The sequence below is a fragment of the Fundulus heteroclitus genome, chromosome 7 (genome assembly GCF_011125445.2).
Source record: "Fundulus heteroclitus isolate FHET01 chromosome 7, MU-UCD_Fhet_4.1, whole genome shotgun sequence".
NCBI lineage: Eukaryota > Metazoa > Chordata > Actinopteri > Cyprinodontiformes > Fundulidae > Fundulus > Fundulus heteroclitus.
In genome coordinates, this window is record NC_046367.1 from 34543037 (window position 1) to 34555327 (window position 12291).

At 36.8% G+C, this 12291-nt stretch overlaps 1 protein-coding gene across 3 annotated transcripts in view; it reads left to right on the forward strand.

Annotated features, from left to right (window-relative positions):
• The window catches only part of thsd7ba (thrombospondin, type I, domain containing 7Ba), a 301550-nt gene that overhangs the window by 194708 nt on the left and 94551 nt on the right, over window positions 1-12291 (forward strand). For all 3 annotated transcript variants that reach the window (XM_036139542.1, XM_036139541.1, XM_036139543.1), the window contains exon 14: window positions 10869-11060. In XM_036139542.1, coding sequence (XP_035995435.1) covers window positions 10869-11060 — 192 coding nt within the window. The remainder of the gene's footprint in view (window positions 1-10868; window positions 11061-12291) is intronic.

The window sequence follows — 12291 nt, forward strand, 5'->3', positions numbered from 1 at the left end:
TATTTTCAGAATTTTAATCCAATTTCTGTACCTTTTTTAGAAATTTTTTTTTACTTTCTTTTGAATTGAGGGTCCAAACAGCCCAAAATTGCATATATTTCTTAATAGGTAAAACCTAATATGATTTTAAAAGATCTGTCAAGGTTGAACTCTACGTAGTGATAAAAGCATAAGCTTAACAGCTCTCAAAATTACCTTTCAAAGCAATACAAAAATGAGAAAAGATTTGCAAAGGAAGAGACGTAGGCGACGTCAAACTCATTAAAGAGGGCTTGGGCAGCTTTCATAAATGCTTGTAGTTCCAGTTTTTTTATGAATGTGTATCTTCAGTGTCAGAACACATATATTGAGCTAGTATCGGTTTCCTGAATAAGCTAAAAATGTAACACAAATATGAGCATGACTTCACTGTATATTTTAAAATAATCTCTTTTTTTCATTTATCTTGCTTTTTTAAAGATGCTGTATGTTGGATAGATGTTTTTTTTTAGAAATAAACGCATTTCATCCAAGAGCTCTTTATTTTATTGTGGAGTAGAGTAATAGAACAGATTGGCTATGCTTTCAAAACTACACATGTCTCAAGTCACAATATTTTTATATGAACAAAAACATATATTATTACATTAGCTTAAAGTTTATTCCAAGGATAGTTTATTCAGTTTTAAAATTCCTTGTACTGCAATGTGAAAAGTACACAATTTCCACTACTGACTTGTTGCTCCGGAATAAATGTGTCAAACAGTTCTCATTAAGCATTTTACATTTCTCATCAGAGGTTGCCTATTATCTAAATGATTAAAACACAATTATTCAACATGATAAACATTTACAGGTGAGCAAATGTCCAGTGAGACCTTTTTAAAAGGTTGCTCTCTTAAAGACGCGTGATTCAGGTGAAGTTTGCTGCATCACTCTGTGTTGCCATGAGAACTTCTAGCAATTCGTCTCGCAGTAAGCCTCCCTGTGTAATTATGACTGACATTTCTGAAGTGAATGTTTAATGAGCGCACGTAACAAAAAGTGTTTGTGGCGTTCCCAGGTTAAGAGCAAGCCTCGTTGACCTTTATAGCATCCTATTTGAATGTGATTAGAAAACGGCTAAGTTAAATACCTGTGACATTTCAAAAAAACTGAAGTGTGAGATGAAAATTTGTAATTAGCAGAAACACATAATTTAAATGTAGACGTAAGAGTGACAAAGAACTTTGAGTTACTTTCACTCCATGGATGCCAGAGCCAATTCAGTGAAAAGGATACATAAATGTCAGACTGGTGTATAATTAGGGCACACTAATTGGGAATAGGACCATGGTAGAGGAAGGAAACAATTGACAAGGGCATATTTAAGACTTCAGAACCGAGAGCGAGAAATCATCATTCATGCGCAGACCTTTAAAGACTGAGCACTTATTGTGTGTGCTTGAAAACATAAAACATACTTAATATAAGCGCTATCAGGTACTTTTTCCTCTCGAAAGGTTCATTAAAACTTAGAAGTTTTTATTTGTGTGCACATTGAATGATTCTTTTAATATTTTTGTCTTCAACATACAATTTCACACATTCAGCTGGAAAAAAAGACCAAAACAAAAATGGCAAGAATTTAGAAAGGTAACAAATATACCATGTCAGAGTTCCTGTGTGTATTAAAGATCTCCCCTGGATTGTATATATATAGAGGGCAGGGATGTAGGTAGAGAGAGAGATTGAGAGATAGAGAGATTAGAGGAGAATAGATAAGATAGATATATAGAGAGATAGATAGTAGATAGATTAGGAGATATAGATAGATATAGATAGATACGGTGTATATATATATTAGGGTAGAATGTATATATATTATATCGATATATGTGTATATAGATATGTATATATATGATATATATATATATATATAGATATATATAATAATATATTCTATACGTATATACATATGTATAGATTTAGATATATATATCTATATATATATGATATATATAAGTCTACTATATATATATATGTAGTATATATAATATATATATATATAGACGTATATAATATGTATATATGTGTATATATATTACAGTGATCAATTTTAGTGCATTTGAAGGTAAATTGACAAACCAATACAAAGTAGGGTGCATGTTAAGCGGAAGAAAAAAATAATACTTTGTTTCCCACATTCGTGAAATGGCTCAAGATTAATCAGATTGCTGAGTGCTAAGGATGTAGTCTTAGTTTTTTATTTTGACACATTTGGTATCTTGGTCAAAAAGCTCAACATTTGCTCTTTGTTCTGCATGGGTGCTGCATTAAATGTTTTAAACTGCAAGCAAGACCTGTTATGGTTCTCTCCTAACGTGACTTTCTTATTGCCTCTTTTCCAGAAATCCCAAATTTCTGAAGTGCAAAACTAATAATTGTCTTTTCTATGCATTTCCCATCCAAGTTATGGTTCTCTTCTCCTTGATGATGCCAAATATGGCTCCTGGAAATAGTTGAATTTAGTTGGTCCATATCTTTCAAGGTTATTTTCTTGAAACAAGCCAAGTGTTAGCTAGTTATCTTTAGTTAAAAAAAAAAACAGCAGAATGTTGCATGAAGAGAGATTAGCTTTCTTGATAAAGCCCTGCTCTTATCTAATTTACAAGCATAAATGCACTTCTTATCTTCGAATACTTCATGAGTAGGATCCCAACTGAGGAAAAAATTACTTTGGTAAAACAAAGTGATACAGTGCTATATATTCTCATTATAGTTGCAACAAAAAATGGAGGACTTTATTTGCAATATATATGAGTCTCTTTAAGCTTTGTGTCTAGGCCTTTTTCTAGGATCTGAACAGTGATTTTGTTTTTTTGTGTGTTCATCAGTCTGGCCCCCACCTCCCCCATACCCCCATCTCCAGGGGGAAAGAAAAAGCAGCTCCTGTGAGGGATGATAGTGAAGGAAAACAATGAAATTAATTCAGAAAAGTCCTAACCCATATAGACTCAATGTTTTATTTTGATATAGAGTACTGCAGAGTTTTTATCAGGTCAAAACCAGATAATGTCAGTCTTTGTGAAGCACTCTCTCCTCCAAATAGCTAAAATTTAAAGTTGATTGTGCCAATAAAAAACAAAAAAAAACTTGAGAGGATAGTTACATAAATCCCCAGAGTAACACTTATGTTTTCGAGACGCTACCATTTCATAACTGTGCTGCAAGACAGTGGGGAAAAAAAATATCAGTTACTGATGCCAGTAAAAAATCTCTTGCAATTTAAGAAAACGTATACTGTATTTAAATGTTTTGGCCCACAAAACTGTAGCTAATACATGTTTTATATAGACTTAATGTGTACAATGCGTCAGTATAATGCATACATAAATGATAACTGTTAAAACAGGCATATACACTTACAAGCTGCTTTATTAGGTACGCCTTGCTAATTCTGACATGGACCATCTTTTGTCTTCAGGCTTACCAGGGCAACAGTGGCTCAGGAGCTAGGATTATTTCCTGAGAATTGTTGCCTCCTGTTTTTAGCTACTTTTCACATGCCAGTACGTATTTTTTTTTTTCCAGTGGAAATCACGTTCCAGAACCAGAATGGGCTCCGAGCCGCGTCGGTGGAAAAGACCTATCAGTGTGACAGTCAGTGTGGTCTTCTCCTGCTGTAGCCTATCTGCTTCAAGGTTTAACATGTTGTGAAAAGTAAATAGAGGTTGCAAACTAGCAAGGACCACAAATCTAAAAAAAAAATGGAGAGAGGTTTTCAGGAATGTGTTGCTATCAGCCCCGGTTGTAATTGTTCTGTCATGTCAACTAGTATTGCCGATGTTACATGCTGTCCGGAGACGTGGAGAAAGAAATGCAACTCTGTGCGCGTTATGGGAATATCTGGGAAGATGCAGACGCAACAAAAGTTGATGGAGCTATTTTTGAATTTTGCATTTCCGGAATCAACCTTTTCTAATGCGACACTTCAAAATGTGCATAAAGAAGTTGATGGAAAAACAGCTATTGTTGTCGACACAACTCCCTCTCATTTCTTCTTTTTGTAAGATTCATTCTCTGTACTGCATAAAATTACAGTAAATCAGCAGTTTATGTAATACTCAGACAAGCCTGTCAGACAGCAATAAGCAGGCCATGTTAAAAGTCATTTAATCCAGTTTCTTCCCCATTCTGATACTCTGTTTGAACTGAGCATGCTGTCCTCATCTGCTTTGTTAAAAAAAAAAAAACACAAACAAAGAGACTGGTGGTGTAAATTAAAAAAAATGACAAGCAAGGTGGCTTAGTCTTATTCAATAAAATGTACTTTGTATAATTCTGACACATTCCCACTCCAGCAAATGATTGCAAAAGCCGGTTCTACTTGCTTAAGACCTTGTTTTCATTGAAAACAAGGTCAGATGTCAGTGTCAGCTTTGCATTTGGAGCTCTAGAGCGTAACAGCAACCATAGATTGACCTGAAGGTTGTAAGCACTGTATGCCCAAAAATGTTTGGAAACCTGCACTGAGGCCTGTTCAGATGTGCTGACAGCCTCAAGCCTTTTTAGGTGCAAGTCCACAACCCTCTCACAAGACTTTTTTTTTTTTTTTTGTATTTGTTCAGAGCAGATCAGTCAAACTCACCCAAGTTAGATAGGGGAATTGGTTCACAGCAAGTCTTCCCGTAAGACTTCCCACTGTTTTTTTGTTCAAACACAGCTGAGGTCACCTCAATACTTTGTGTTTTCCTCAGGCTAGGCTCTTTTTTTTATTTTATCATGGCATTTTAGCTTTTATCTTGCTGAAATGTAAACTCTGTCCTAATCTTATAGATGACTATCTCTCAAGGCTGGAGTATATTATTCAGTTTTTGCACTACATCTTTTTTGTTGCCGAAAATCATCCCAACAGAAGGACAAGGCCATCGGCCTGTATGAGAGGAGATTTAGTGTTAATGAGTTGATGCTGACTGCCCAGTTTCCCCCTTACAAGCTGTTTAGTATAGTGGCCAGACAGTCAACGGATAGATTTACAACCGCACTCAATAAACCAGACAAGTTCCACAAAAATGCAAACAACAAAAGACACAAACAAAACTTATTTCATAGCTTTTACAACAAATTTTACAACCATTTGGTTTGAGTACCTGACTTCTTTACAGCCCTATTAGTCTGTTACGTTGTTTCAGAAAAGTTTATGTCTGCTTTGCTTTACATTGTTTAGTTTATGTTTTTGCTGCACACATAATTCTGCTGAAGTCCTGTCATAGCACATTAATCAGATTGAAGCCTAGACTTTGACTGGGACATGGTAAAATCTCCAATCTTTTCTATTCCTGACATTGTCTGGTTTTGTGCAGTGCATTAAAGCACTTCTGTTGCATAACCTAATGTCAGCCAATAATCTGCTTTAAGAAGTTTAAATGTGTTTGTCTGCCACCTAAGGTGCCCTTCCCACCAAACTGAGGCGCCACTAAGACATTATAAATTTGCCAAAATTAAAATAACCCCTTTGGGTTCTTGGAAAGGGGCTTCATCAGTTTAATTCAGTTTAAGTTTGTTCGTATAGCGCCAATTCACTTTAATTCCCTTTAAAAGAGAAGCAGGTCCAATTCATTTCCAGAAACACAAACACATATTTTATGAAACCAATACAATATAATCATGTAAACAGATTCAAAATCAATTACATACATTTACAGTTAGATTTTTGATCCAAGTTCTAATTTGGGAAAATAAGATTATTTTTTTATGTCAACAGATGCAAAACTATCTTTCTAAGGAAGCCTGACTTATTCCATGGAGTCACTGTCATTTCAGCAATCCCTCATCGTAGGCGAGAGTGTGGCAACAGTGGATGGTTGACTGCACCAAGTCAGTAACTTTGCAACCCTCCCACACTCTAAACCGGCATATGATAAAAGTTGAAAGGAAAATCTTCCTTTGAAGAACACAGGACACGGCCCATTACGTCTCATGGAGGGTGAGAGTCCCCAGACTCCAAACAAACCTTCTGCAGCGATAGCTCATCCATGAGATCTCACATGCAAACAGCTCTGTGGCCTAGTCGTCAAAGTATTTGATGGGAAAGTGGCCACGAAAAAAACTATAAAGACCACAAAGTGTTTGGAATCACAACTGCTGTTTGAATGGGGTTCTGCCACGGGCATTAATTAAAAGAATAAACTGCACCATGTTCAGGTCTCTTGTACACAGAGACCCTTAAGTGGTGTGCTCCCTGTGGAATGACACTCCCTGCTTGGGAGAAGTGTTCATACCTCTAAAATCACACATGCAGGCTTTTTGCGGAAACTATATTTTCAGGTTGTCAGAAACTTTTGGATTGCTTTGAGGAGGATCATGTAGTGCAGTAGTGACAACTCATAGAAATAGCTCTACTCTCAAAAGCTTTGGTGTGATCACCTCAGAGTGATCAGTATAAAACAGACGTATTTTGAATTTTAAGTAGACTATTCTTGTTTTTGCACACACTGTAACTAATAAGTGTTGCCTCCTCTGCGACACCTCTACCTCGAGCAGAAACCTCCCATGTTTGGAAAGAAAATTTTGTAGATTGTAAATAAAAAAATATATATTTTCAACAGTAGCACTGTGATTGCATGGCATCATGGCAGTAACGTCGTCATTTATTTCACTGAAAGGAGGTTTTTGTCATAACGCAGCTACATTTGAAGAGTCTAGGAGAGCTTGGAGATAAAAGGGTTTCCTAATATGACGTGAAGGAGACCTTACCGCCAAATTCATGCCATGGATTAACAGGTTTTATTATTCCCACATTTAGAGTTGGTTTTTGTAAAACTAGTCATCTGCAGGTGATTTTAATGAAGTTTTAGTAAACAAGTTAAGAACTTTGTAAAGGGATTTACATCCTTACTTTTTTTTTAGTACTATGACCGTATAACCCTGTTTACTTTGAAATGTGTCATCCAAATTTGGAAGTCCTTTGTTTCTGTTGAAACAAACCCATCCATCCATTTTCCGAACCGCTTTATCCCTCATGGGGTCGCGGGGGGTGCTGGTGCCTATCTCCAGCGTTCACTGGGCGAGAGGCGGGGTACACCCTGGACAGTTCACCAGTCTGTCGCAGGGCAACACAGAGACAAACAGGACAAACAACCATTCATGCACACACTCACACCTAAGGACAATTTGGAGAAGCCAATTAACCTAACAGTCATGTTTTTGGTCTGTGGGAGGAAGCCGGAGTACCCGGAGAGAACCCACGCATGCACAGGGAGAACATACAAACTCCATGCAGAAAGACCCAGGGGTGTACTCGAACCCAGGACCTTCTTGCTGCAAGGCAACAGCGCTACCCACTGTGCCACTGTGCAGCCCAAAACCTAAAAGAGTCTGAAAACCTCATGACTATTGAGAGGAACAGTTCCCGTTTTATTATGCCAAAATTAAACCTCTAATGAAGATAACTGGCGGTTCCGGCAAATTTTCATTAAGCAGCAAACAGCCAAGTAAATAGCGAGGTTCGTTTTCCATTAACTGCTCTATACTGTTTCAGAATCCAACCCCAAAACTGTGTCAATTGCAGCTGCATGCATTATAATCTTCTGCTGGTAGAACTGAAGTTCTTGCAAAAGATTATTCAGTGGAAAATGAGTCTTGCTGATGATCTATAGCTCCAGGAAAGATGTGGCTTAATGGCTATGATAATTCTGCTCTATGTTACTCTTCATAATACTTTATGAATTACATTTTACACATAATTAATCTGGAAATTATATTTGACGGCGAGATTATTAACAACCTGCTATTAAAAGTAATAATAGAAAATGTATCTTGGGTTGATAACAGAAAAGAAAGCTACTTTTCATTTTTAAAGAATGCCTTTTCGGAGTACCCCAGTTCCCCTAAAAACATCCCCTCTCGTAAAGAATATCTTATTTTCTTCGATTTTTCTTTCAAAAGCCACACAAATGACTTTAAGCAAGCAGACTGAAATAATTATGCTTAAAATGGACGGTTGACAGTTCAAAGTCAGAAAGTCAGAACAGCAATGCTAATAACAGTCTCAGAGAATGACAGAATGAGGCTGTCTGTGGTGGAGTTAGCGCTCTAAGAGAAAAGGTGAAAGGATAGAAATAAATGCCAGTGAGGAGAAGCAGTCATTACCATAGCGATAATAGTTGGATGACTTCCCTGCAGCTTTTGAAGTTTCTTTTTTCATAAAGTTTTTACTGAAAAAAAACCTAATAAAGCTCCCTCAGTGTCCATCCTCTACACATTTATTCGTAATAAAAATTTCAGAGCGCTGGTTTTTAGTGTTACATAAATGTACCTTTAAGAATGGTTATCATCGCCCTTGCAGGGCTCTCTATGTAAATGTTCACCCCACGCATCCACAGCAGACATGTTACAAACCATACAGTTTTTGTCAGAGGGCGAAATTTAAAAGTCAAATATGAGTCAATACAGTAGACTAAATGTGTGTTTGTAGATCAGTGAATTCTCAGAGGCATTTAGGCATTAGAAGACAATTTCCTCCACATTGTTTTTTTTCTCTCTTTTTCTAAATACCAAGTCCTGAGGCCTCTACTGTCCTGTACATTAGATGCATTTGCTGGTTTGGTTTAGAGATGCTTCATTCAACTCAGTTTGTGGCTTTAACAGGTATTTTCCTTTCTTATTGACAGAGTCAGCTCTTTAGCCTCTGTGGAACACTATTGCTTCATTTAAGGCTTACTGTATTTCTGATGTTTCTGTTTGGAGACTGTTAAATGTGGTGCTCGATTCACTTCTTACAAACATTTTAAGATTTTGTACAAATCTTACAATTTGTAAAAAAAATAAATAAATAAAAAATGCATGTATAATGCGTACATGTATTCATTTTCTAATTGATTCGACCTTTCTTGTTCCAAAATATTAGCCATTTTCCATTTTAGAGTCTCATTAATTTATTTTTACCAAGGAAAATGTTTCACTTTTTATTTCAATACAACTGGGATCAATAAACATCTTGAAATGTGTATTCTAAGCACTGTGGGTTAAAAGGAAATATGACGTATGATAAAACTCAATTTATAAAGCTTGAGGTTGTTAATGTTTAATCTGGTCAAATAAATAAATTAAGGAAAACAAATTACTTACCAATGCAGTTAAACACAAAATCATTCAGACCTTCAGCAGATTTGGATTTAAAAAAAAAAAAAAGAAAAAAAAAAAGTATCCAAACAAGAAGTTTTTTTTTTCTTCTCTCTGATAGGAAATGAAAAAAGCATTTCTCAAAAGATAATTTTAAAAATCTTTAAAAAAAAAGTATCACTTTTCAAAAATAATGAATAAAAATGAAATGTCGAACATTATTTCTAACCTTTACAAAAATCAACCATTCTTTTTATAATATTGGCTTTGCAGAAAGGAACCCCTACCTCTAAATGCTAACCAGCTTTTCGTGTGTTTCCACCAGTTTGTGTCCTCTAGGCTCTTCCTGATTTATCTCTGGTATTGGCTCTAAGTGTTTGAGGTTGAACAGTCTCTTTGCCATCACTCTAACCTTTAGCTATGTGCACAGGTTTAAGCCTGGACTCCAAAAGGTGACTTCAAATCAAAACATGTTCATAAAATTAAAAGAAAAGATTTGATTAAACCTAGAGCCTCCAAAAGTCTGAATAATATATATAATACTACTATGTAATAATGATTAGTCTAGAGGTGGTTCTACACCCTGAATCTCCTCACTGTGGTACCGTAAAAGCTATTTACATGTTTCTATTTAAGCGTTTTCATATTTTTTTTAATATAGTTCCATATAGGGATGGGTACTGAATTCTGTACTTTTATCGGTACTGACTAAATCCCGTCGGTACTTCCAGGTTTCAATTCATATAAAATCAAACATTTCCATGTTTCGGTACCTAAACACGTCACTGTGACACTGAGGGAGTGGAAGAGTGGGTGATTTTTCCATGCTGAACATGAACACAGCATGGCACGCACAAGAGTGTGATGAGGTCCGCAGCCGCTCGCCCAATAAACACAGCAAGCATAGCTGGGACGCGCTGGAAAATCTGGCTCCAGTGAAAGCCCAGCGTCGGGAATACTTCTAATCAGAGGAAGCACCTGGTCACTTCCAGGTTTCTCGCCATATTTAGCGACTTTTCAGACACATCCAGCAACTTTTTTTTTTCGATTGTAGTCAGAGCAAAGAGAGCAGAGAGGAGAGTCTCTCTGTTCCTTCATTGCAAATGTATTCTGCCCTTATTTACAAAGCGGGATAAAATATATTTGTGATGTAGTTTTTTTCTTCTCTGAAACTGTAGCACTAAAACAAGTCCCTGAATTTTATTCACACACAGCTTCAATCCTGTATTCACCTCGTTCACTCTGTGTGCCTCTGGTAACTCTTGTTTTGGTAAAAATGTATTTTTGTGGTGTGGATTCAGGCAATTGACGTATTAAGATTCACAGGTTATTTAATAAGGTTCTTTTGTAGAGCCAAACATGTTTATATATTGAGAAATAAATATATTAAATTGAAAAATGTAGAGACTAATAAACTAATATTGCTACATAAACACAAACAAGTACCGAAAATACGTACCGTTAAGCGCCGGTATCGATTCCCAGGTACCGGGTATTGGTACTGTATCGGTTCACATTTGAAAGGTACCCATCCCTTGTGCAATGTGTAATTTTACGTAAAAATGAAAACACCTAACATGTATATAGTTTTGATTTTCTTTGGAAATGCATAAAGGTCATGTTTCCAAAGCGTTTTATTTAAAAAAATGTATATTTGGGCCCCAATAAACTCTGGACCATGGGCTTATTTCCCTGGAAAAAGCTTTGCTAAAGTTTGTCCTAGCTAATCTGAGAATATTACTCATCATGTAATTGGAACTATTCGCTCTCCGTGTCCTTTGCAGGAATCAGTTGTGCTGGAGAGGACGGCGAGCCGGCCAACATGACAGAGTGCCTGCAATGGGCTGGCCCCTTTCCCTCTCAGATTAGAGAGTGCCGGGTGCCATGCAAGGATGACTGCACCCTAACTGCTTGGTCCAAGTTCTCTGAATGTGCCGGATGCGGCAGCTCACGTACTCGCAGGCGTTCCCTCGTAGGTAAGGATTTTCCGTTAACTTTTCATGTTGTGAGGACATTAATGCCATACAAAAAAAAAAAAAGCTGCTTCATTCATTGCTCCTGGAAGAATCATATCTTCATCCGAGGTCGAACGTTCTTGCGGTCCTTCTACATGGTTTCATCGGTACTGTATGGCTGACAGTGACTTTGGAAATAAATAAAAGCTTAGAAAACGAACGCTTTTGTCATGCCTGACTGTTGAGTGTGAGGGTGCAGCTATTTCCTCAAGGCAGCCTTAGGACAGCCTGATGCTTATCGATCTTGCCATGGCACCAGCAGACAGGATTTATTTGCATCTTCTTGGACAGCACTAATTGCAGCATATTCTTCACATGCTCAAAAGCTTGTACACTTCGGTGTGCCACAACTGTGTCCCTGCTGTCATTCAGGTCCTTTTTGCTACAACTTTACACTGTCCCTGTGGTATAATGTCAGGTCAAAATTAGCTCCCTTACAGCTTGTAACCCCCAATTTCGGTGCAGATGGCAGAATATGAATTGCATGCTGTGGTTGCAGACCAGACTGGATACTATTTGTCCTCATGAATATTTAATCTAATGCTGGAGGGGTTGTAGTAAACATACCATTTCTCCCTCCATAGTGCTCTAAGAAACTAACCCATGACATCAGACCGTGCTTTCTGGTGGGTTTTTTTTCTAGGAAGAATCTGTTTTAAAGCTAATTTCCTTATACCAGTTAAAAAAGGTCTTTTGAGCATTTCAACTGATTATGCCAACTTTACTGCTTGCTTAAATTTCTCTGTCAGTGAGATTGATGGGTAGCGAATGAGCTCAGTTTTTTTTTTTTTTTGTTAAGCTCCAGTATGTGGTTAAAGAAGCTGGCAGCATACTAAGGCCTACGCTTAGACAGTTCATCTATTTTGTAAAGCCTCCTTGAGCCTGATGCAGACTTTATTCCTTGCACCTAGAGTGGAAATTATTTTAGAGCCAAAGAGCTGTTTAACAATACGACTGTTCAGCTGCAGTGTGTCGCTATTAAATTTCATGAATGTCACCTGAAGTCAATGTACTTCAGTGGACATAAAACTGTTACTGATACATGTATATCCATTAATATTTGCAGTGTTTTACATAGGGGAAAAACATTTTTGGTTAAAAAAATAACTACATCACAAAACTGCTCTCTTTGTTTGTTTGCTTGTTTTTTGTTTAATCACTTTACTCAGCAATAGCAACAACTTTATAGTAA